The 22,409-nt window shown below is 36.7% G+C and overlaps 1 protein-coding gene across 8 annotated transcripts in view; it reads right to left on the bottom strand.

Moving 5' to 3' along the window:
- Window positions 1–3,340: 3,340 nt before the first annotated feature.
- The window catches only part of ODF2L (outer dense fiber of sperm tails 2 like), a 40,522-nt gene continuing 21,453 nt past the window's right edge, over window positions 3,341–22,409 (bottom strand). For 5 of the 8 annotated variants that reach the window (XM_027768751.1, XM_027768755.1, XM_027768753.1 and 2 more), the window contains 8 exons: window positions 21,982–22,117; window positions 15,660–15,770; window positions 13,471–13,575; window positions 11,304–11,540; window positions 9,669–9,754; window positions 9,423–9,585; window positions 6,568–6,693; window positions 3,341–3,562 (listed from right to left, as the gene is read on the bottom strand). In XM_027768751.1, coding sequence (XP_027624552.1) covers window positions 3,434–3,562; window positions 6,568–6,693; window positions 9,423–9,585; window positions 9,669–9,754; window positions 11,304–11,540; window positions 13,471–13,575; window positions 15,660–15,770; window positions 21,982–22,117 — 1,093 coding nt within the window. In that variant the 3' untranslated portion in view covers window positions 3,341–3,433. The remainder of the gene's footprint in view (window positions 3,563–6,567; window positions 6,694–9,422; window positions 9,586–9,668; window positions 9,755–11,303; window positions 11,541–13,470; window positions 13,576–15,659; window positions 15,771–21,981; window positions 22,118–22,409) is intronic. The other 3 variants (XM_006169702.2, XM_027768756.1, XM_006169700.2) reach the window with 2 other exon arrangements.

Raw genomic sequence — 22,409 nt, 5'->3', positions numbered from 1 at the left:
AAGCTCTTCCAGGAGCTGGCAAACTTCCTTTGTCATGCTGTGTTCCCAGCAGCTAAGCCAGCCTTGGGGGTGTGCAGTGGCCTTTTCCTTCCACAGTCCATCTGGAAGATAGCGGTTACCTTATAGGCACAGATTACTTTGATGAACATTAAAAATTAAAAGAGAAAGTATTCATGGGAGAGATCATGGTATTACTATTACAAGAAACCACTACTTTTATTTTTGCAATGTATACAAATGGACTATGGTCATAGTCAAGAGCAGAGACTGCCTGCCACTTACTAGCTGTGTGACCTTGGGCACGTTCCTTAACACTTAGCTTCCTGAAAAGCAAATGAGTTAGTACATGAATCTCACCTAGAACTTGGCTGCCACGCAGCAAGTAGTCAGTAAACAGTACCAAGTCTGCTGCTGCTCTGCTACATGGAGATAGCTCTGTACACAGAATTAAATTTTGGTCAAAAGCCAACTTCAAAACCTAAGTTTTGGGGCTGAATGGTGGCTTAGAAGTAAAGCATGATGCTTTAGGAGGCTGACACACATGGAGGATTCTGGGTTCTTACTGGAAGACCTCCCTGTGTGCACTAGGTGCACACGTGCCCATGATCTGGAGCTGATAGGGGTGGACGAGGTATCTAGTGCTATCTCTCAATCTCTCTTGCATGTAAAAGAAAAATAAAATCCACACAAAATAAAAACACTTTTATACTGCAGCCATGGTACTTACTCCTTCTATGTTTACAGTTTTTTCGTATCTAAAACAGGAACATAAATACCTACCTCTTTCATGTCCATCCATCCATTTATCCACAAACATAAACTGAGTACTTAATGCATATTGAGTTTTGTGTAGGGACTGAATTCAAATATGAGTAAAATACAGTTCTGCTCGTAAAGAGCTTAGTATAGTGAGCACAACTCAAGAGCCATTGTTTTCTTTCATGTGGACATTTCTTATACCCCTTTACCTTAGGAGATAAAGAAAAGGCTGCAAGTATGTGTTTTAGTATCACAAATACCATCTTTTTTTTTTTTTTTTAAAAAAAAGAAGGCAACATGAATCTTATTAGCTACTGTTGGGCAAAAATCCTGGTCAGTTTATGACACTTAATATATTGATATTTTAGGAAAGATACTGTGAAGCAGTTGGGTCACTAGGAAGTAAACCCTTGAAGATGACATGACAGTTGTAAGAATGAGGGGACCAGCGAGGAGCAGGTCCTAGTCTCTGACCAGAAAAGAAGATAAGACATCTTGGAGAGAGCCCTGCTGACAGGCTAGTGTAGTAACCGCCTGTCTCTTTAGGTGTCCTTAGAGACCTGAGTGTTCACTTGACAGAACAGCTCTTAAATCAGGGTCCAAAAGGAGTCACTATTACCTGATCCCTTGTAAACCACATCCATCCCCATTTAGAGAGTCCCACTTTGGTGGGAAATTACAGGGAACGAGTTCTTGGTCCATGTGGTCAACATAAACAACTTTATCCTAATAATACAGACCTTCTCCTAGTGCTCTCTGGTATGAAGAGGGCTAATTTGATCATCCCATGTGAGTTGGCCATGAAAAGGGCAGGACGAGTTACTCCCCTTTAATCTTTTAGTTAATTCAGGGGCTTTAAAATGTATACAATAATAACATCAGATAATCACTAACATAAAAAGAACAAGAGTATGTATTAATAGAACAGCCTAAACAATTTTCTTTTTCCAGATTTGCCAGAAGGTGCATATACTTGCCAGAGAGAGAGAGAGAAACAGAGTGAGAAGGAAAAAGCACCCCCCTATGGGGCATGCTCATACTATAATCCTTTCTCCTCATTTCTTCATCCTGTTGGGGGGCACACACACACACAGACACACACATACATGTGTTATTCAAGCTGTGAGGACCAGGGTTCAAACAGTATGGTCCAGGATTCAAACTACATGGTTGGTCATGTGGGGTCTGGCTCCCTCACCACTAGACCATGGAGTCAGCCCCTGGATGCCTATTCCTTATAAAGGAAAAATACATGCCAATGTGCTTTCATCCATTACCATTAGTTAGCATTTAATAGCGCTCTCTCTCTCTCTCTCTCTACATATATATAATCTACACAAAATAAAAACACTTTTATCCTGCAGCCATGGTACTTAATCCTTCTATGCTTACATTCTTTTCATATCTAAAACAGGAATATAAATACCTACCTCATTCACATCTGCCCATCCATTTATCCACAAACATAAACTGAGTATTTAATGTATATTGAGAGTTATATATATATATAATTCTGCTATAGGGCTCATGCCCTCACTAGAGAGAGAAAGGAAGAGAGAAAGAGGGAGAAAAGGAGAAAGCACTCACCAAGGGAGATGGCACACCATGATCCCTTCTCTTCATTCTCCTCTTGGGATTTGGGGACACATGCACATATGCCAGTGTGTTTTTCAGGCTGCTAGGTCTAGGATTTGAACTGCACAGGTGGAGTGCGACCCAGTTGCCTTAACCACCATGCTACTTACTGGTCCAATATTTAGATTTAAAACCTATAGAAACTGGGACCAGCAGATGGCATAATGATTACCTTGCTGGACTCCCATGTCCATGAAGTATAACTGATATATATATGTATATGTATAATAACCAGTGGTGTATTTATTTATTGTTTACCTAATCACATTTTAGATCATGATTCGAGCCTTGGACCCGGCAGCTTAAAACTCACATCAGGTGTATGTGCATGTGTGCCCAAAATTCTAAGAGGAGAATGGAGGAGAAGGGATTGTGGCATGACCATCCCCTTTGGGAGGTGATTTCTAGCTTTCTGTCTCTTAGTCTCTTCATCTCTCTCTCAGGTGAGCACATGCACCCTATATAGCAAAAATCTTTCACTAAAATAAAATTCTAATAGAAATTGTAATGGTAGCTTGACATATAGCTGAAGTAATATTAAGTATATTGAGATATATAATACTTTTAGAAAGTATGTCATTGTACCATTATTAAAATTAAAATTCAGATTATTTCCCTTATTGTATGTATATAGCATCACAATATAAATAATCATATGAAGAGATCATTGAAAATCATGTGTCTGGTTCATAATTGGCACACATTTATTACAAATGCAGTTGAATGGTTACTAAATACATGGCAAAGATTCTGAAATGTGTGTATTTGTGTGAAAAATATTATAAAAACTATGTGATTTAAGAAGGAATTAAACCAGAGTTAATGAGGATTACCTAGCAAAAAGGAATACTAACATCTTTCTTGTTTTCAAGTTTTACTTAGTTAATAAGTTATTTCTAAAATTTTTACATAAAATCTCTAATACTACCATCCATAAATCATGAAGTATAATAACCAGTGGTGTATTTATTTATTGTTTATCTAATCACATTTTAGACTCAGTTAAAACCTAATGCTTACAGAAGAAACATTCAACAATTTATCCAAACATTGTTACGTAAGAAGCTTTAAGAAACTGTAAATAATTTTTAATACTCTCAGTTTGATTCTCTGACTTCTCAAGGTTCTGTTGTATTTCCTTCAGACATACTTCCTGATGGTGTGCTTTCTAAATTAAAAAAAAAAGAAAGAAATATAGATAATCAAAAATAGCACTCATATCAAATGATAAGTCATTTAATGTTTTGAAAGAAAGAATCCTCACATCTGATGTACTCATTATTAATCTATCTTAGAATTCACCTTTCTCTAAAATTAACAACTAAACATGCACCTGGTAATCTCTACTGTGATAGTCAGATGTAATACATATTTGCTAAGCTCCAAACTAGTATATATTTAACATGACTCAATAACACTGGTTTTATTTAAAATTGTTATAATTAATTTCCATTTAATAAGGCATTTTCATTGTAGTTTTGCCATTGTTTCTGCCTAGAAATTTATATTTTGTGCCGTAAGAATGACATTTGCTATCATTAAAAGTTGACAGAACTTGGGCCAGCACATGGCCTGGTGGTTAAGGTGACTGGATACCACAGGGTTGACAGAGCGGTTTGAGTCTTAGATCTAGAGGCTTGAAAACCACATTGAGTACATGTGTGTACAGGCCCGAAAGAGGGCAGAGGTGGGGCAGGGACTGACATGACCAGACACCATGAAAGGGGTGCTTTCTCACCTTCTTTCTCTCTTTCAGGCAAGCCCACAAATTAGACAGATTTTAGAAAACTGACAAAATTCTAGTTTCTATAATATGAACCTATTCTTTTTAAATCCTTTAAATAATAAAAAAAACTTAATATTATAGATGTTCTTTGAGGAAAAAAATAAAACCTCAATATATATTTTAAACTCCAATTGCATATAAATTTTTATGCAGGTCTGTTCACTGAATATGCTTTTAATAGAGAAGTTGCAAATACTACCTAACTTCCAACTAAAATGCAGGCACCTTGAGATGGGAGATCTTTTATGTTTTTCATATCAGGTGTTCAGTGATGCCAGATACCTTGGAAATTGAGCAATGCGCCTCAGGGAAAGTGACTGGCGTGAAGCAACTAGTACTAGACTGAGCTATACAAAATCATGGAATAAATAAGAGAATCTTTTTATTTTTGGTAGAGATTTTTGCCTTAGGGTGTGTGTACTCACCAGGGAGAAAGAGAGAGACAAAGACAGTGAAAGAGAAAATGAGAAATCATCCCCCATGGGGGATGGCCACTCCGCAATCCCTTCTCCTCCATTCTCCCCCGGGGTCATGGCATGCATGCACACCCAGCCTTAGTTTCAAGTCATGGGTCTGGGACTTGAACCACTGTCAGCCATGTGGGAGTCTAGCAATGTCACCCCTATGCCATCAGCTGGCACCACATAAGAGAATTTTTATGGAGCATCAATTTTATTTCACAATTTGAAGATAAAAAGACTAACCACACTAAATCATAAGGTAGTGTAAAATGTGAATAAATTTCAGGACAGTGACTTCAAAGACATTCTAGGTTTCAGGAGGGTTGCCTTGGGTTAAACTGCTGAGGTCTCTGTTTGGTCTGTGCATCCACCAGGGTATTTGGACAGGAATATGAAAAGTCCCTCCAGGTGGGCAGGGCACTGTAGAAGACACAGGGCATCTAGCAACTATGAGACAGGCTCTCGGGGTGCTGACATTCCACCGTGGCAGAAGCATGTATACAGGATAAACCCTGAATGCCGCTGCACCACCCTGGAAGACGCAGAACACATAAACTAATTTTTCTGCAGTGTCGAAATCTATGCTTGGAATACTAGATTATTTTTGTCGATTTTGTTGGAGAGGTTTTTTGCTATAGGGCGCATGTGCTCGCCAGAGAGAGAGAGACAGACAGACAGAGACAGAAAGCGAGAAATCACCCCCCAGGGGGGATGACCACACAATCCCTTCTCCTCCATTCTCCTCTCAGGATCTTGGGCATACACGCACACGTGTCCACCGGTTCTAGGACTCGAACTGCGGTCGACTACATGGGAGTTCAGCAACAAAGCCATTACACTAACTGCTGGTCCCATGGAATACTAGATTTTTATTAGTGCAAAAATTATTGTGTTTAACAGGAAATCAGCTATTACCCTATTTATTTTAGCAACTTTAGCCAACTACTAGGAACAGTAATAGGTTATAGCAAAACTCACCTCTTATTTTATTTACTGTATTTTTTAAGAGGATTCAATATACAAAGAACACCACACATATTTTACAACAATAGAAACTCTGATGGTGAGTTTTAAAGTTTAGAAATAAAAACGAGTGCTAAATTGAAAAGGTGCTAAATTGAAAACAGTTCAGGGTTTTATTCTGATGAAATTGTCATGAAACTTTTAGTGGCAATAGAATTCAATGATGTATGCCAAAAATCATTTAATTTTTGAAACTTTCACTTAGATTTTTGACTTTTTAGACACTTGGGTATAAAAAAAATAGTTTTAATGGAGTCTTCTGCTCCTGGAAAAAATAAACTATCATTATTCTCGATGTCATTATTAAGAAGATAATTATTAAATAATTAAAACCTGATTGATACTAGCTTTCAGAATATCTTATGTTAGCTATTTCAAATATTCAGGAAAAAAAAACATGAGAAGACTAATAAACATAGCCACTTTGTTATTCTCATTTCATGGTTGAGTGAATTAAAATATCCACCTCGTATGGCAATATAACAATACTGAATATTTACTTAAGACTAGATGAAAACTTTTTATTTAAGACAGATATAAAAATCCAACTCATAGTAATAGCTTATTGTTTACTCTAAAAAAAACTAAAAATGCTTGACAGGAAGAAAATGAATAGATTATATTTGTAACTTTCATTAAGCAGCTGTCATGCAAAGGTAAGAAATGGGAAGGGCCTGATGAGATTAGGGAGTGATTCAATAAATGCTAATCAAGAGTCAGAATAATAAATTCCTGGTCATGATCCTGACACCTTATGTTCTATATTATTTGTTACTTTTAATACTATCAGTAAAGTAACAGCCTTTATTTCCCTCACTTGTATTTTAACTATTTAGCAAAACTTCATAGTAAAAATGTTTCATTCATTTTTTTTTTAAATATAATATGAGGATACATACTTACACTGTTCATTTTGGAAACAAGTTGACTTTGTTCTTCATTTTTCTTTTTAAGCTCAGTTTCCAGATGCAATATTTTAATCTGGAAAGCCCTGTCTCTAGATGACATTTTCTCTATCTCTTCAGAAACCTGTAATTTATATTAAAAGAGCAAAATACTAAATGTTGTTTCTTTAAAATATGGTTTAGAAGTCTCAATGTAGTTAACACTGAATCTTTTTAAAATATAGATAGATACCAACTGGTGCTAGACAATTAGAAAGTGTTCTATCTTGAAGAAACAAGTATAATTATAATTATGTATACGTCTCTTTGCAGTAGTATCTGCAAAATTAGCTCAAGACGGAAGAGGCATACACATTTTTACTGCTCTGTGATTTAGGTAGATGTTTTCTCCTATTTATACATATGTACACTTTAGTTTTTGCTAAAACATATTTGTATGTATATTTCAGTTTTTGTTTTAGGGTACATGTGCCTACCAGAGGCCAGGGAGAGGTGGTGGTGGGGGAGCTGAGAAATCATCCCCCAGGACAATGTCCATGTGCTAATCCCATCTCCTCCTTTCTCCTCTCAAGATTTTGGGCACACACGCATGATACGATTTTCAAGTCATCGAGTCTGGGACTTGAACTGTGGAGCTAGCCATGTGAGAGCTAGCACCTTAACCTCCATGTCATCTGCTAGCCCCCAACAGTTTATTTTTAAAACACACTGAGCTCATTTGTCATATTTATAATATTTATATTTCCATGGTGTCCTAAGTGGTGGTGGAACATAGAAAGTTCTCATTTAATGATGATTATACATGTGGCTGGATAGAACTGATGTACAAACTTTACACATATATATACAAAAGATTAGTTTTTCACTCATTCACTTACAAAGTGGTCTGAATTTGAATTTTCATATTTCTCTGATTGCTTATTTTAGCAGAAAGTCTAGCTTAGCTATGTTCATCCAAGGATTTAGAAACATGGGAGCCTATTTTTAAGAATGCTGGGTTGGAGCCACAAGAATGAAAGCAGAGGCAAGAGACTGGTCCAGCAGGAAAGAGACAGTAAGAAAGACTGTTCTCTAAGACACTGTGGACTCAGTTCTAAGTTATTATAATTGATAGACAAGGATTTCTTCTGTACAAATTCCAAGGGTGATTGAGTGAGGGATGCTCTTAGGACTGAAGCTGCGGGAAAAAGAATCCTCAGGATAAACATCGATGATCTTGGCACTGTCCCCTTAGTGTGGGCAATGGTGACAGGGTGGTGATGACATTCCTCACAAGGGCAACAGCTAGAGACAGCTCCATATTCCCCGGCAATAGGAGTGAAAGGAGGTGACAGACACACCCCAGAGGATTCTAAATACTTTTGGGAAGGAACCTGAGAACACCTGGCATTTCTAAAGTCTGCTTGGGCTGAAGCCAAGATCATGACACTAATTTTCCTCCCAAAGGTTGGTGAAGCTGAAAAATCTGCATTAAATTCCTGTCATTGACAGTACATTTTATTATTTAGCTTTTATTCAATAACACATCTCTCATAGTCAATTAGATTTGTCTTCCTGAGTTAAAATAAAATAGATATGTGACATTTATGATAGAAAAGCTACATTTCAAGGATATCAAATTTTATCAGAATTTTATGGAACTGCTATTAATGGGCTTGAGGAAGGCCATGGGGAGAAGAGAATTTAGAGGAAAAGAGTCAAAACATGTTTTGGACATGTTAAATTTGAGACGCCTATACAAGGTGGCAAGGCCAAGTAAGGAAGTAAATAGAATAAATAGGTTGGCTTTTTGTGGGGAGAAAGGTCTGGGTGGAGACAAACATCTGGAAGTTATAAACATATAGATTATAGCTTTTTAGCATCATTCAATTCTGTGAGAAAACTCATAACCCCCATTTTACTTAAGAAACTAAAGTTTAGAGGGGTAATCTGCCCTGGGTCAGTGTACGACGTGCCACAGTCAGAATTAAAATCCAGTTCCTGTTAGACTCCAAGATTAGATTTTCGAATTGTTCAATAAATTTACCTCTTCTTTGAGATCTTCCTGAATCATTTCCCCTCATTCCTGGGCTGAAAGAACCATTCCGTTCAGTACATCTTGACCCTCTACTGGAGTACCTACATGTGAGATGGTGTTTGTGTGTTCCCATACTACCCTCTGCTAGACTGTGTCCTGAGAGCTGAGGCCAGGCCTTACTCATCTTTGCACTTAAGCACTAGCACAGCGCCCAACACATGGTGTAGTAATCAGAGTGCTAAACTAGTGGATTTAATGGGACTTTACTTCTTAGCTATCTTTATTTTTGTAACAATTTTGCCAAAAGGGACTTGAGCTTTAGAGCTGACTGAATTCAGGTCAAAATAAATATTTTCATTTACTGGCACATTCAATTTTCTTTTGTATTTTTCTTTCTTTTTTTTTTTTTTTTAAGGATCCTAAAATTTATTTATTTTTAAAAATTTGATATATTCAGTCACTGTATATCATTGCAGCTTGTAAAATGAATTTTCCCAGAATGAATATGCTGTATACTAGTCCAGTTAAAGAGATGATCATACACATTATCATTTTCCAAAAGGCCGTGGAGAGTTGCACCTTTGAAGTGTTTTCCATCTCTGCCCTCTACCCGGCCACATCACCATTTACCTATTTGAAGTAACTGTGGCTCAATAATAGATCTGTTTTCCTCCAAAGGAAAAGTAGGTAAAGAACAAAAACGTAATTGCTCCTTTCACCCTATCATTAAGATAAAAACAATAACTATAGGTTTGGCAAGATGAGATACTGTCTGTTTAAAAACACAAGTCTTTGGTGAACTCATTAAAACCTTTCTAAATAAAGGCTATCTGTACCTTTTGTCTTCCTTCTTCTAAAGCAGCTTCCAGCTGCCTGGCCAATGCTGTGTACTCTTCAGATCTCTCTTTAAATTTAAGATTGCTCTGCTTAAGACATTCCTCTTGATTTGCCAACTTCTTTGCAAGTTCTTTATTTTCTGCATCCATCTGTTCTAATTTTCTTTTTATAGAAAACATGTATTTTAAAATCATAATGTGTAGAGAAAAATGTGATACTAATTTTAAGTCAATTTAATACTTAACTGCTTAAGGCTTTCACACTTCAACTGAACAAGATAATTTTCTTCTTCCAGAGAAAACTCTGTCAGAAGATTGTGATTTCCATCAATCTTAAAAAAAAAAAAAAATATGTTTTCTTGGTTACTTTGGTTATAATCAACTTCCAAAGAAACCTATATATTTTATTATTAGAAAAACCATAAGAAACAAGAAGCTATAAATATTACTATTACTCCTACACAGAAAGACATCAAGAAATGCTACATTGTTCAAATACAAGTCCTGGTAAATTTTTAAAATCTACGTGCTCTCTGTTGGAAAATAACCAACTGAAAAATTTTCTGGACAATAGCAATGAAGATACTGGAAATAATACATTATTGAAAAGGAACTTTTACTGGGCCAGCCCTGTGGCCTAGTAGTTAAGGGAGCCAAAGTTCATATGGCCGATTGCATGGCTGAAATCCCAGCTTCTACGACTTGGAAAACATGTGCATGCGTGTCCCAAATCCCGACAGGATGGAGAAATGAAGGAGAGAATGCAGTATGATCGTGCCCCACTGGAGGGTGCTTTCTCCCAGACCCTCTCCCTCTCTATCTTTGTCTCTCTCTGGCAAGCACACATGCCCTCTAGCAAAATTAAAAACGGAAATCAAGTTGAAATGTGGAAATAAAATTTTAAATATTAATCTCCTATTATTGGAGACTTAGAGATTCTCTTACAGATTTCTATTATATCTAAAAATACTGATTGATCTCTAAGGTTGGAATTGTAAGTAAATATATATATATATATATATATATATATGTATATATATATTTTTTTTTTGTGTGTGTGTGTGAGAGAAGAAAGATAAACAAATACATCAACCAAAAACACCCCTTACTCAACTCAGGACACAATTAGTATTTCCTTTACTCCAATAGCTCATTTAAATAGTTAAGAAGCTTTCATAAAAGTTCCTCAAAATTTCAATTAGTAATTTAGATTAATCTATATAATTTGATATTTCGCTGGAAAACACTCTTTAAAGAAATTTAAATTCACCAAAATTTTGTTTGCATGTTTTTACAAATAAGATGCATTTCAAAATTAAAATCCTGATTATATTTGTAAGCTAGACAGAGGATTCTTCCTACAACTGTCTTGCAAGTTAAGGAAAAAACTTGCCATCCTTAGATATGCTTTTTTGGAAACAAAATTAATTCAAAAATACTTTTTGAATGCTTCCTTCATGCTAGGCAGTGAGCTAGGAGATGGCTATGTGTTGATTAAGAAGATACACATGATCCCTGCTCCAATGGAGTAAAAAAGTATGTATGGAAAAATAAAGAATGAAGACAATTTCAGAGAATTTGATGCACAATTCTAATTAAGAAAACTCTGATTTTTGTAAGGTAGCTGACAATGGTTTACCTTATCCTGACCTCAAGAAACGCATGTAAAACAGCTTTATTCCTTATGTTATGCTATTACCATATCCTCCAATGTCTAAACATAGATTTGCCTAAATCAACTAAATTTGCAATTTTAATTACCAACTTTTCACCATCAACTACTGAAAGAATAACTGCAAAATACTATTACAGGATCTGCATGAAACTGATGTTTTAGCAACTATTTTAGAGAAGAATAAAAAAAAAAAATCAACGCCTGACATGAGTGCCCTCAACTGGTGAAATCATTCCAAAGTATTCCTTGAGCACATCTGGAAAGCTCGGGGCCGCCGTGGACACCTGGCCCTGAAGCTCCCTAACGGTGTGTGCCTGGTCTGCACATGTCCCCTTGCAGCGCTGTAGATTCTCCTGACACTCCTGAAGCCTCCGTTCGGCCGCCGTCAAGGAACCACGGACATGCTCTAACTCCTTCAGATGAGACTCCATCTGGCCTCTCATCTGAGTCGTGGCATTAGAGGAAATAAGTGCAAGATCACACATTCAGCATTCATATTTTTGCCATCTTAAATATTAGACATGCTTGTAACACACTATTTGAGGTACTATGGTTTTAAATAAAAAGATTTAACCAAATAGATATAAACATGTATTAATTTAGACTCTACTAAATAGGAACATGGAACTAATTAGCGGATTGGACTTTATGTTTCAAAAGTTTGTTGAGCAAATAAATATACTAGTAATAGCTTGCAGGGAGGAAAGCAAACTTTTGGAATCTTGTCATTATATTCAAGGATAGGTGTTGTTACTTTGCTTATAAAAATAATACAGTATCATATGATATGACATAGCATAGGAAGCTGGAATAGTTTTCTGCAGTCCACTGTCAGCTCTAAATTTTACCATTAGTCACTCAGTCCAACTACTTAGACACTTAACTACAGTAGCCTTGCTTCACTCATCTTAGCCCACATTGGTGGGGTGCACTCTATATTATTTCAAGACAGCTAACAGCATCAGTTTTACTTGACTGTAATTTGACCATTACTGTTACTATGAACAGTTCTAAGATTAACTATAGTAATCTATTTGATTGTTGCAATCCTCACTAGAGCAGTTTTGTAGAAATCTGACAAGAAGAAACACTTGCACTGCTAATTAAGAAAAAAATAGCAAGATGTGGCATTTAGGATGTTTATACAGAGAAAAAAACAACAGCTAGACTCTTTTTTGAGACAGGGAATACCTAACATCCTGTCCAACATCTGGCACTCCTGACTGTGAAAGACAAAACCAGAACAAAGCATACCTCTGTGTCCCTAAAGCATCTAGGAGCTCATGGGAAAACCAGGAGACTCAAAATAGTGGAAAAGAAAAAAAAGAAGATTTTCATTAAAACAAAACAAAACAAAACAAAAACTACTTTTCTTGCTAAATACTTTTTTTTTTAAATGTGACCTGACAGCATCTGAAAAACTTAGGCTCCTGCTCTTTCTGCATTTTGAACAAGGTTTTTAAATAGACTTATTTACTGTGCTACCCAGTATAAGAGGAGACCTTTGAATTGTATGTATGTCTTGTGAGAAAAAGAGCCCAAAAGACATGAGATGCTTTCTTCCCTTGCCTGCTAAAAATACATGAGAAATAATCCTGAGAAAGGAGCATGCTGTGCACATGGGGGCTCTGTGTCTCCTGTCTAACTGGCAGGATGCCTGCTCTGGCTCACCTCTTCACATTCGTGCCTCACTCCAACTTCTCCATCCCAAGATTCAGGAGTGACCCAGAGACAGTCACCTTATTACACTTGCTTGGAACTGACTAACGTCCCATGACCTCTCCAGCCAGGAGTTAGCATCCTACTGCTTTCCCTGCTTCCTTCCCAAAACAACATGAAACCCCAAAAAAGAGATGCGGTTACATTTAAAAATATTCACAAAAACATCATAACTTGCCAACATTGGCCTTTCCCTCTTACTGTTGCAATAGGGTGAAGAAAAGGAAATGATTTTTTAAAAAGATATTTTTCCTTCCAAAAATGCATTTAGCAGAGAACATTTACTTTGTTTTAGACACGAAAGATTTATAACCAGAAAAAAAAAAAAGATGAGATTAGTTTGCATACTTAGAGTTGATGAAGCTCAGTAATAATCATTGTTTTGCTATTTAAGTCTGCTCTTGTATAAGGAAAATTAAACATTTAAGCTATTTCCCAAATATTAAGACAAAAGTGAAAAAACATTCAAACAAACAAACATGTCAAGCCTGGAAGAAACATTACTTCCTCAGAAAACAAACTGCTACAGAGATTGAGAAAGACCATTCCTAATTATGAACTAGATAATATTACCAAAATGAAAGAATTTGTATAATATTCATAAACTAAGAACATATAAATAAAATATTTTAGTATTTGAGATTTCAACCTTACCTTCTCTAATTTTCTATTTTTGTTTTTTGTTATTAGGTTATTTTCATGTAGCAAATTTTCACATCTGCTTTTTACCATTTCAGCTGCTTCTTGTAGCTTTTCTACCTGAAAATAAATTATTCAGCAATATGTATTATTTTATCATTGGGACCATAACATGAAATAAAAAGCTAAAATTAAAATTTTCATTTAAAATGAATTATTTCATCGATATCATCAGTATGTTTATCTAAAATTGTTCCTTCTTTAAATATGGAATCACTCAATCTTTTGCTCTAACCCACAGTCTTTTTACAATTTACATGTTTTCTCCTGTCGATAATTCTAAGACTCTTCCGTTGAGCTCTGAATACTACAGAGATCTGCATTTTCAGGTAAATGTCACTTTAAGAAATCAGCCACTTGGGAACCAGCAGTTAGCGTAATGGCTATGTTGCTGGACTCCCACGTAGTCAACCGTGGTTTGCATACCAGACCCGGTGGCTTAAAACACGCCGGGCATGTGTGCGTACGTGCCCAAGATCCCGAGAGGAGAATGGAGGAGAAGGGATTGTGGCGTGACCATCCCCCCTGGGGGGTGATTTCTCGCTTTCTGTCTCTATGTCTCTCTCTGTCTGTCTGGTGAGCACACGCGCCCTATAGCAAAAACCTCTCCAAAAAAAAAAAAAAAGAAAGAAATCAGCCACTGGTCCAAACTAGCTTCCACTGCAACTATTTTTCCACTAAATCAAAATTTGCTCAGAGACCAGCAGATGACGTAATGGTTACATTACTGGACTCTCACATAGTGGATTGTGGCTCGAATCTCAGATCCAACAGCTTGAAACACACCAGGCATGAGTGCGTGTGTGCCCAAAATCCTAAGAGGAAAATGGAGAAGGGATTGCAGTGTGGCCATCCTCCCTGGGGGATGATTTCTTGCTTTCTGTCTCTCCGGTGAGTGTACACACTCTATAGCAAAAATATGTCTTAAAATATAAAAAAATCATTTAAAAAATCTGCTTGAAAAATATCTGTGTATTTTACATAAGGCCCATCAGGTAGAATATGGTAACTATGGTCATCCATACGGTATTCTCACCGAGGAGTAAACGCAAACAACCAGATGGTAGACCTCAATGACATTCTCATTACTAGGTCCACGGACCACCACAGCTAATTTCTCACTTCAGACTTGGATGGCTAAAACACTCTAAGTGGACATCTCAACTCCATCTTCCATCGATCCACCCAGATGTGGCCCCTTAAGCTCGCCCCCACTTTCTCTCATTTAGGCTTTTACTTGTTCGTTATTCTTTAATTCAAATTCTCTTCTCATAAAACTAAGATGTTTTTGGGAACCAGCAGTTAGTGTAATGGCTATGTCGCTGGATTCCCACGTAGTCGACCGCGGTTCGTGTCCTGGACCCGGTGGCTTAAAACTCACGCCGAGCGCGTGTGCATGCGTGCCCAAGATCCTGAGAGGAGAATGGAGGAGAAGGGATTGCGGCGTGACCATCCCCCCTGGGGGGTGATTTCTCGCTTTCTGTCTCTATGTCTCTCTCTGTCTGTCTGGCGAGCGCACGCGCCCTACAGTGAAAATCTCTCAAAAAAAAAAAAAAAAAAAACTAAGATGTTTTTGACCAGTTTATTATCCACCATGCAAATACCTACAAAAGTTTCATATTTTTCATGAAGTTTTTCTTAAATACTACATTTCCAAAACAGAAAGCTTTTCTACACTTTATCATTAAGTACATGCTCTATTTCACATATATTACCATATGTGCTTTTCCAATCTTTCATGTGAATAAATCTGAGCTAGACTTTGTTTTTTTGGGAAAGAAAGAAGAGTACTGGGTTTTAATGAACCTAGAAGAGAGTCATTATTCTAAATAAATACCATTAAATATATAAGATGACAAAATGTAAACAAGATTACTGAAATTGCATATTAAGGTCTATACTACACTTATGTAATAAATTTAAAATCTGTTCTTAGTTATATCCAATCTATTTAATAGATAGTGGTTGAGTCAGGAATTGGCAGAACCACCTATCCATATAAAGATATTTGGGACCTTAAAAAATATTTGAAACATATATTATATCACAAAATAATAGCCCTATCTCCTTCAGTTATGTTTATTTAGATCACAAAAACATTGTCTACTAATTTTAACAAACATTAAAATAGATGCCAGAGTCACCTGAGATTTATACACTTCAATCAAGTTTTTCTGTTGTTTTTCCACTTCTTGCAACTCTAAGAGTTCATTTTCAACAGAAACAACCTCGTCTGTCAAAACAGCAAGTGTATTCTAGAAGAAATACATAAATAATTTTATAAATTATTAAGATACATTTATACTGCAGTGCCATAGAATTATAAAAATATAGCTTACCTATCAACAAAGTTAGTAAACTACTTTTCATTACATACAATCATCATGTAAAATTCAGGACTTCAAAGAGTTAGTAACTAAGACTTATAAAGAGTCTTAATAGACATGCAGGATAAACAATTTTTAAAACTTAAAAATAACTGACAAAAAAGACAGATAATAGACATGTTCTTGTAACACAGGCAAAATCAAGATTGTTTACATTTTTTCCCCTCCACCCCACTGCTTGAAACTCAGCTGTAAGGGCTGAAGCTACAGCAGCCACACTGAGTCATGACAATGAGGAATCACAACCTAAGGACTGCAGAGCAGAGGGCTAAAAGGACGGTAAGTAGCTCATGTCATAACAGCTTAGAATGCACACTCTAAACTTCTTTTATGTAATAAATATACCCTTCTATTAGGTCATTGGAAAAGTTGTGATGTATTTCTCAATGTTTGTCTATGCAAAAATGCATCATGAATTTCCTAATAGCCCGATATCTTTCTGAAGCCACTGAAATTGGGTGTTCTATTATATATAGTGAAGTTGAATCTTTTTTGTTGTTGTTGAATCATCTCATTTAACTTTATTTATTTATGTATTTTAACTTTACCACAGTGAGAGAGAGAGAGAGAGAGCAAGCCAGCCTCCAGGTCTGGGACTTGAACTGTGGTCGACCATGTGCGAGTCCAACACCCTTAACCACCATGCCACCTGCTGGCGCCAGTGAATCTGAATCTTAACTAACACAAGCCTAGCTGAAACCTAAAGGATATCTCCCTAATGTTGATTAACAGGAACAAAATAGCAGATAGATAGAAGGAACATTTCTAGTGTTATAAAATACACTGGGGAACCAGCTGGTGGCAGGGTGGTTATGACAACTTAATCCTACATGGCTGACTGGGCAGTTTCAGTCCCACACTTGGTAGGTTGAGAAACACGTTGGGCTTGTGTGAGTACATGCACAAAATCCTAGTAGGAGGGAGAAATGGAGGAGAAGTTGTGACGTGACCATTCCCATAAGGGTGCTTTTTCACTATCCATCTCTCTGTCTCTCTGGTAAGTGAACATGCCCTCTGCCAAATTAAAAAAAAAAAATTACAGTGGGGAGAATTATTAGATAACAACAACTCGCTATATATCTGAAAACAACTAAAAGGGAGAATTTTGAATGTTCCCAGCAAAAGTAATGACAACTGGTTGAGATGATGAGTATGGTCATTATCCTGAATGAATCATTACATATTACTATACTGTAAAGTCATTCTGTACCCCCACAAATATGTACAATCATAGTTTAATAAACTTTTCTTAAAAAAAAAAAGAATAAATAAAAGATAGTGCCCTAAAGTTGTTAGAGAATTTTACTTACTGGAAGTTCCCAATGTAATTTCTGGCAAAATTTATGTAATTTAAAACATGAGACAAGTCAAATTTGTAACTATAAAATTTGTTTCCAGTAGTCTCTTGATTCCTTCCTCCAAATTCTAATTCTGGCTCTTCCACTAAACTATTTATTTGATCTTGTGCAAGCTAGTTAACCTTTCTGAATTCCAATGTATTCATCCAAAATTGTACTAATGGAGTATAGAGTAAATTCTTACATTGCATCATATCTTTTAGAGCAAAGCCTTCACAGTTCTGAGTGAAAACTCCTCTCAATGTGGGATGCTATACCCAAATGAAACCATCAATCAAAATGAAGGGAGAATAAGGGCATTTTTAGATATAATAACGTTTAATTTTTGCTTCCCATTTTCTCTTTTATAATAGAAAATTATCTGAAGATACTTTCCATCAAAATGAGCTATAGCAAGAAAGACGATGTGGGATCCAGGAGAGCAGGAAAGGGTAGTTGCAGAATGACCGAAAACGTGGGAGTAGTTAGGTCAATTACCTAACACTTCTCCAGGAAGTATATATCCCAAAGTAATTATAAGGATGCTTATGGGGGTCAGCAGATGAGGTACGAGTTACGTTGCTGGATTCCCACATGCCCAACCACGGTTCAAGTCCCGAACCTGGTGGTTCCAACCTTACACCAGGCACGTGTGCATGCCTAACCAAGATCTCAGGAGGAGAATGGAGGAGAAGGGATTGCGGCGTGGCCATTCTCCTGGGTGGGGGGGGGTGATTTCTCACTTTCTCTCTCACTGTCTCTGTCTCACTGGTGAGTATATGCACCCTAAGACAAAAATCTCTTTAAAAATGCTTATGAAGATTTTATATTATATATTCTACCCTCAAATATATTTTCACATTTTAAAGTGAACAATGGAAGACACAATTTTAATAACAACTGGGGAAAGAAAGCAGTAATGTTACAATGTGTGGTTTATCTGGGAGATAGGAGAAATCAAGTTATTTTGTTCTTTCATTTCTATATTTCTATAGTTCCCAAGTTTATTATAATGAGCATGTACTCTTCCCTCAAAAGGTAATTCTGGGGAACTAGCAGATGGCATAATGGTTAAGTCACTGTACTCCCATGTAGTCGACCATGGCTCAAGTCCCTGACAGGCAGCTTACTGTGTGTGTGAGTGCATGCATGCCCAAGATTCTGAGAGGAGAATGAAAGAGAAGGGGTTGGGCCATGGCCATTCCTCCAGGGGATGATTTCTCCCTTTCAGTTTCTCTGTCTCTCTGGAGAGCACACATGTCCTAGAGCAAAAATCTCTAGAAAATAAATGAATAAAAATTTTAAAAAAAGGGACCAGCAGTTAGCGTAATGGCTATGTCGCTGAACTCCCATGTAGTGGAACACGGTTTGAGTCCCAGACTCGGTGACTTAAACTCACGCCAGGCACATGTGTATGCATGCCCAAGATCCTGAGAAGAGAATGGAGGAGAAGGGATTGCGGCATGGCCATCCCCCCCCAGCCCCCTGGGGCGGGATTTCCCGCTTTCTGTCTCTCTGTTTTTCTCTGTCTCTTTCTGGTGAGCGCACATGCCATATAGCAAAAGCCTCTCAAAACATTTTTTTTTTAATTTTAAAAAGAGATAATACTGGATAATGGGCAGTCAGAAATTAGAAGAATTATGTCCACTGAATAACTGGATTTCTTTTTTTTTTAATTATTTTTTATTTAATTTTATTTATTCATTTGTTTATTTTAATTTGACCAGAGAGAGAGAGAGACACAGAGAGAGAGAGGAAAGAGAGAAAGCACGCTGCCAGGTCTGGGACTTGAACTGTGGTCAGCCATGAGGAAATGTCCAGCACCTTAACCACCATGCCACCTGCTGGTCCCCCTGGATTTCTTTTAATAGATCGTTGGGAAAGTCATGGCACATTTTTGAATGAAACAAAGCATGAAAAAATACATCATGACTTTTCCAACAACCTAATATAAAGAAAACATGAGAAATTCACATTGCTTGAAGAAATTACAAACTCATCTAAAGGTAAAACCTCTAATTCTGAATGTCACTGAAAAAATTACTATTAAGGCAAGTTGTAACTTAGATATTTTTAAAATTTTTTCTGATAAAAAGTAGTCAAAATAATGGTATTACTAAATAAGTCAAAGGTGACTAGGACCAGCAGTTAGCGTAATGGCTATGTCGCTGGACTCCCACGTAGTCGACTGCGGTTCGCATCCCAGACCTGGTGGCTTAAACTCACACCAGGCACTTGTGCGTGCATACCCAAGATCCCGAGAGGAGAATGGAGGAAAAGGGATTACGGTGTGGCCATCCCCCGTGGGGGGTGATTTCTCGCTTTGTATCTCTCTGTCTCTCTCTGTCTGTCTGGCAAGAGCACGTGCCCTATAGCAAAAACCTCTCCAAAAAAATAATAATAATAATAATAATAAGTCAAAGGTGACTGAAGTAAGACCTTGCTACTTCCCTGTTCAGTGTATTACCTAGACGCCTGCCACTTCCGCCAGTCCTTCCTCAATGACCAAAGGCCACAGGACTGCCAATTTCTAGTCCTCTGTTTCAAATTAATCAAGTCTGTCCATCTGGAAAAAAAAAAGACTTGAGATCTGTAAGCCTAACCTTGGCTCATTAATCTGAAGGAGAAACTGAAAACCAAGGTGAGAAAAGTTCCCAACTTTGCGGTCCAACAGAAGGAAAGAGTCTTTCTGGCTTAGGCAATCCATTGTTTTCCTATCGTATTTAGTAAGTGACCCTTATCTACTCTGCACTTAAGGCATGACACTATATCATCATATATCTCTCACAGTGACAGCTCAGTATCTGGAAACACGTTGATCCCTGAGAAAATATACCAAAACCTACAGTGCATAAAATTCTTTCTCCAGTACATGACATTTTAGAGATACAGAGAAAGAAAAGTTTAGAAAGTCTAAAAGAGATTTGGATGCATCTTTAATTTCCTTCTGGAAAATAGTCCCTTTTAACAACTAAAAAACTTAAGCCTAGGATGCCATCATTTTGTTAAAATGTTATTCTTTGTTTATAACTTTAAAATTTTCTATGTTTTCCTCATATATTCATGTAAAACAGTCCATTGCAATTTTGGCATAATGTCTATATCATTCTAAAGAGAAATAATTATAGCAATTTTTCCAAGGAAAAAAAAGAGTACATTTATAGTACAAAAAATACTTAACTCAGAAAAAGTATCAGTACTTCTTTTTTAACATTAAAGATCTTTTCTCTCAAATACCATGCAAATTGCAATACTCCATCTGGAGTTTCTTTTTTTTTTTTCTTTTCTTTTTTTTTTTTTTTTTTTAAGGTTTTTGCCATCGGCATGTGCTGGAGAGAGACAAAGAGAGGGAAAGTGAGAAATCACCTCCTGGGGTGACTGATGGCAACAGCCCAATCCCTTCTCCTCCATTCTCTTCTAGGGATTTTAGGCATGCACATACGCGCACCTGACATGAGTTTCAAGCCACTGGGTCTAGACTTGAACTATTGTCAGTCATGTGGGAGTCCAACATCTTAACCATCAAACCACCTTACTGGCCCTATAATAAAGGTTTTTTTCTTGGAGAGATTTGGCTACAGGACATGTGTGCTCACTGGAGAGACAGAGACAGAAAGTGAGAAATCACCCCTCAAGGAGGATGACCTCACTGCAATCCCTTCTCTTCCATTCTCCTCTCAGGATTTTGGGGATGTATGCACACGTGCCTGGTGTAAGTTTTCAGCCACTGGGTCCGGGACTCGAACCATAGTTGGCTATGTGGGAGTCCAGCTACGTAACTAATATGCCATCTGCTGGTTCCCCCAAAGGCTTCTTAACACACAGAATAAGTATATATCTTTTAGCTAAATATAAATGCAGATATAATTAAACTTATAAACATAGAAAAACTACGTAAGATGTTCATTTTACAATTTCTTTAAAATGTACTCTATAATACTCATATTATGCAAATAAGTTATTTATCCTCTGCATACAAACTTTACTTCATAGTTTAGAAAAGATTCTTTTCTGTCTTCTATTTTCTGGCCTCCAAAAGTAGTATTATGGAACTTAAATAAATGATGCCAGCATATTCAGTCCAATCTCATCTGATTACATGTATCTCTGGTTGACTAAGAACTCAAACAACTTTTTTTCTCAGAAAATATAAGGACTGCTTCCCCATCTCTTGTCTGGTATACATACAAACCAATCAACCCTTGGATTTGACTAAGTAGGAAAATTCTTTCTGGTTAAGAAGCAGCCAAGAACATACTTTCTGGTTTCCAACAGAACAGGCCTGAGATTATATCCTATCGTAACCATGACACCTACAAATAGTCTTATGTATTCAAGTTAATGCAATGCTAGATGATTTACTGAACTGCTAAAATTGGAGAATAAATAAATTTTTAAGTTGGAGCAAAGAGACAGTTTTTCAACTTCATAAATCTTGTTCTGTACTGCCAAAACAATTTTAAAATGTATCTGTGTATGTAACTATAATTATATATACATATATATAACATATATATAAAAAATACACACAAAAATATATGTGCATATATGCCTGTATACAGAGAGATAAACAGAGACAGATCTCTAGTTAAAGGGATAAACTGATTGATTTAGAAGTTACCTATTGAAATTATTTTGTAACATCCTGGACAAAATAATGCATGCGCGCTGTTCTAAGCTGTATAGTGCTGTAGCTGCTTATTCAAGCTACTTCCATAAACATAGTCATACACACGCAGTACCTTTAATTTTGTATTCTCAAGATTCACAGTTTCACTTTCATATTCAATTGAGTGAAGTTTTCTAAGAATTTCTTCACATGACTTTTTTCCATGAGCTTCCATTTTCTTCAGGTCTTCTAAAAGATTACTGATTTGCCTTCATAAAATAAATAATACATTTTTATAAAAGTCATAGAAATTTTCATTCAAATAACACAATCTAAGGATATGTCTGAAATCATTTTGGAGGGTACACTGTTTCAAATAGGGAGCATGCAAAAATGTAACAGAACTTTTAGAACAAGGGAAACAGTAGAAAATAATCTAAAAGGCTATCATCAGAGAACCCTGATTAGAAAACAACCACTCATGGATGATGCCAACGGAAAATGATACAATGATCTCCTCCTATTCAATAAAATGCCTGAAGTAGCACCCCGAGGGAGGCT

This window comes from Tupaia chinensis, unplaced genomic scaffold (assembly GCF_000334495.1).
Source record: "Tupaia chinensis unplaced genomic scaffold, TupChi_1.0 Scaffold147417_1, whole genome shotgun sequence".
Classification (NCBI taxonomy): Eukaryota; Metazoa; Chordata; class Mammalia; order Scandentia; family Tupaiidae; genus Tupaia; species Tupaia belangeri.
The sequence above is the reverse complement of the archived record's forward strand: the minus strand, read 5'-3'. Positions and strand labels throughout refer to the sequence as shown.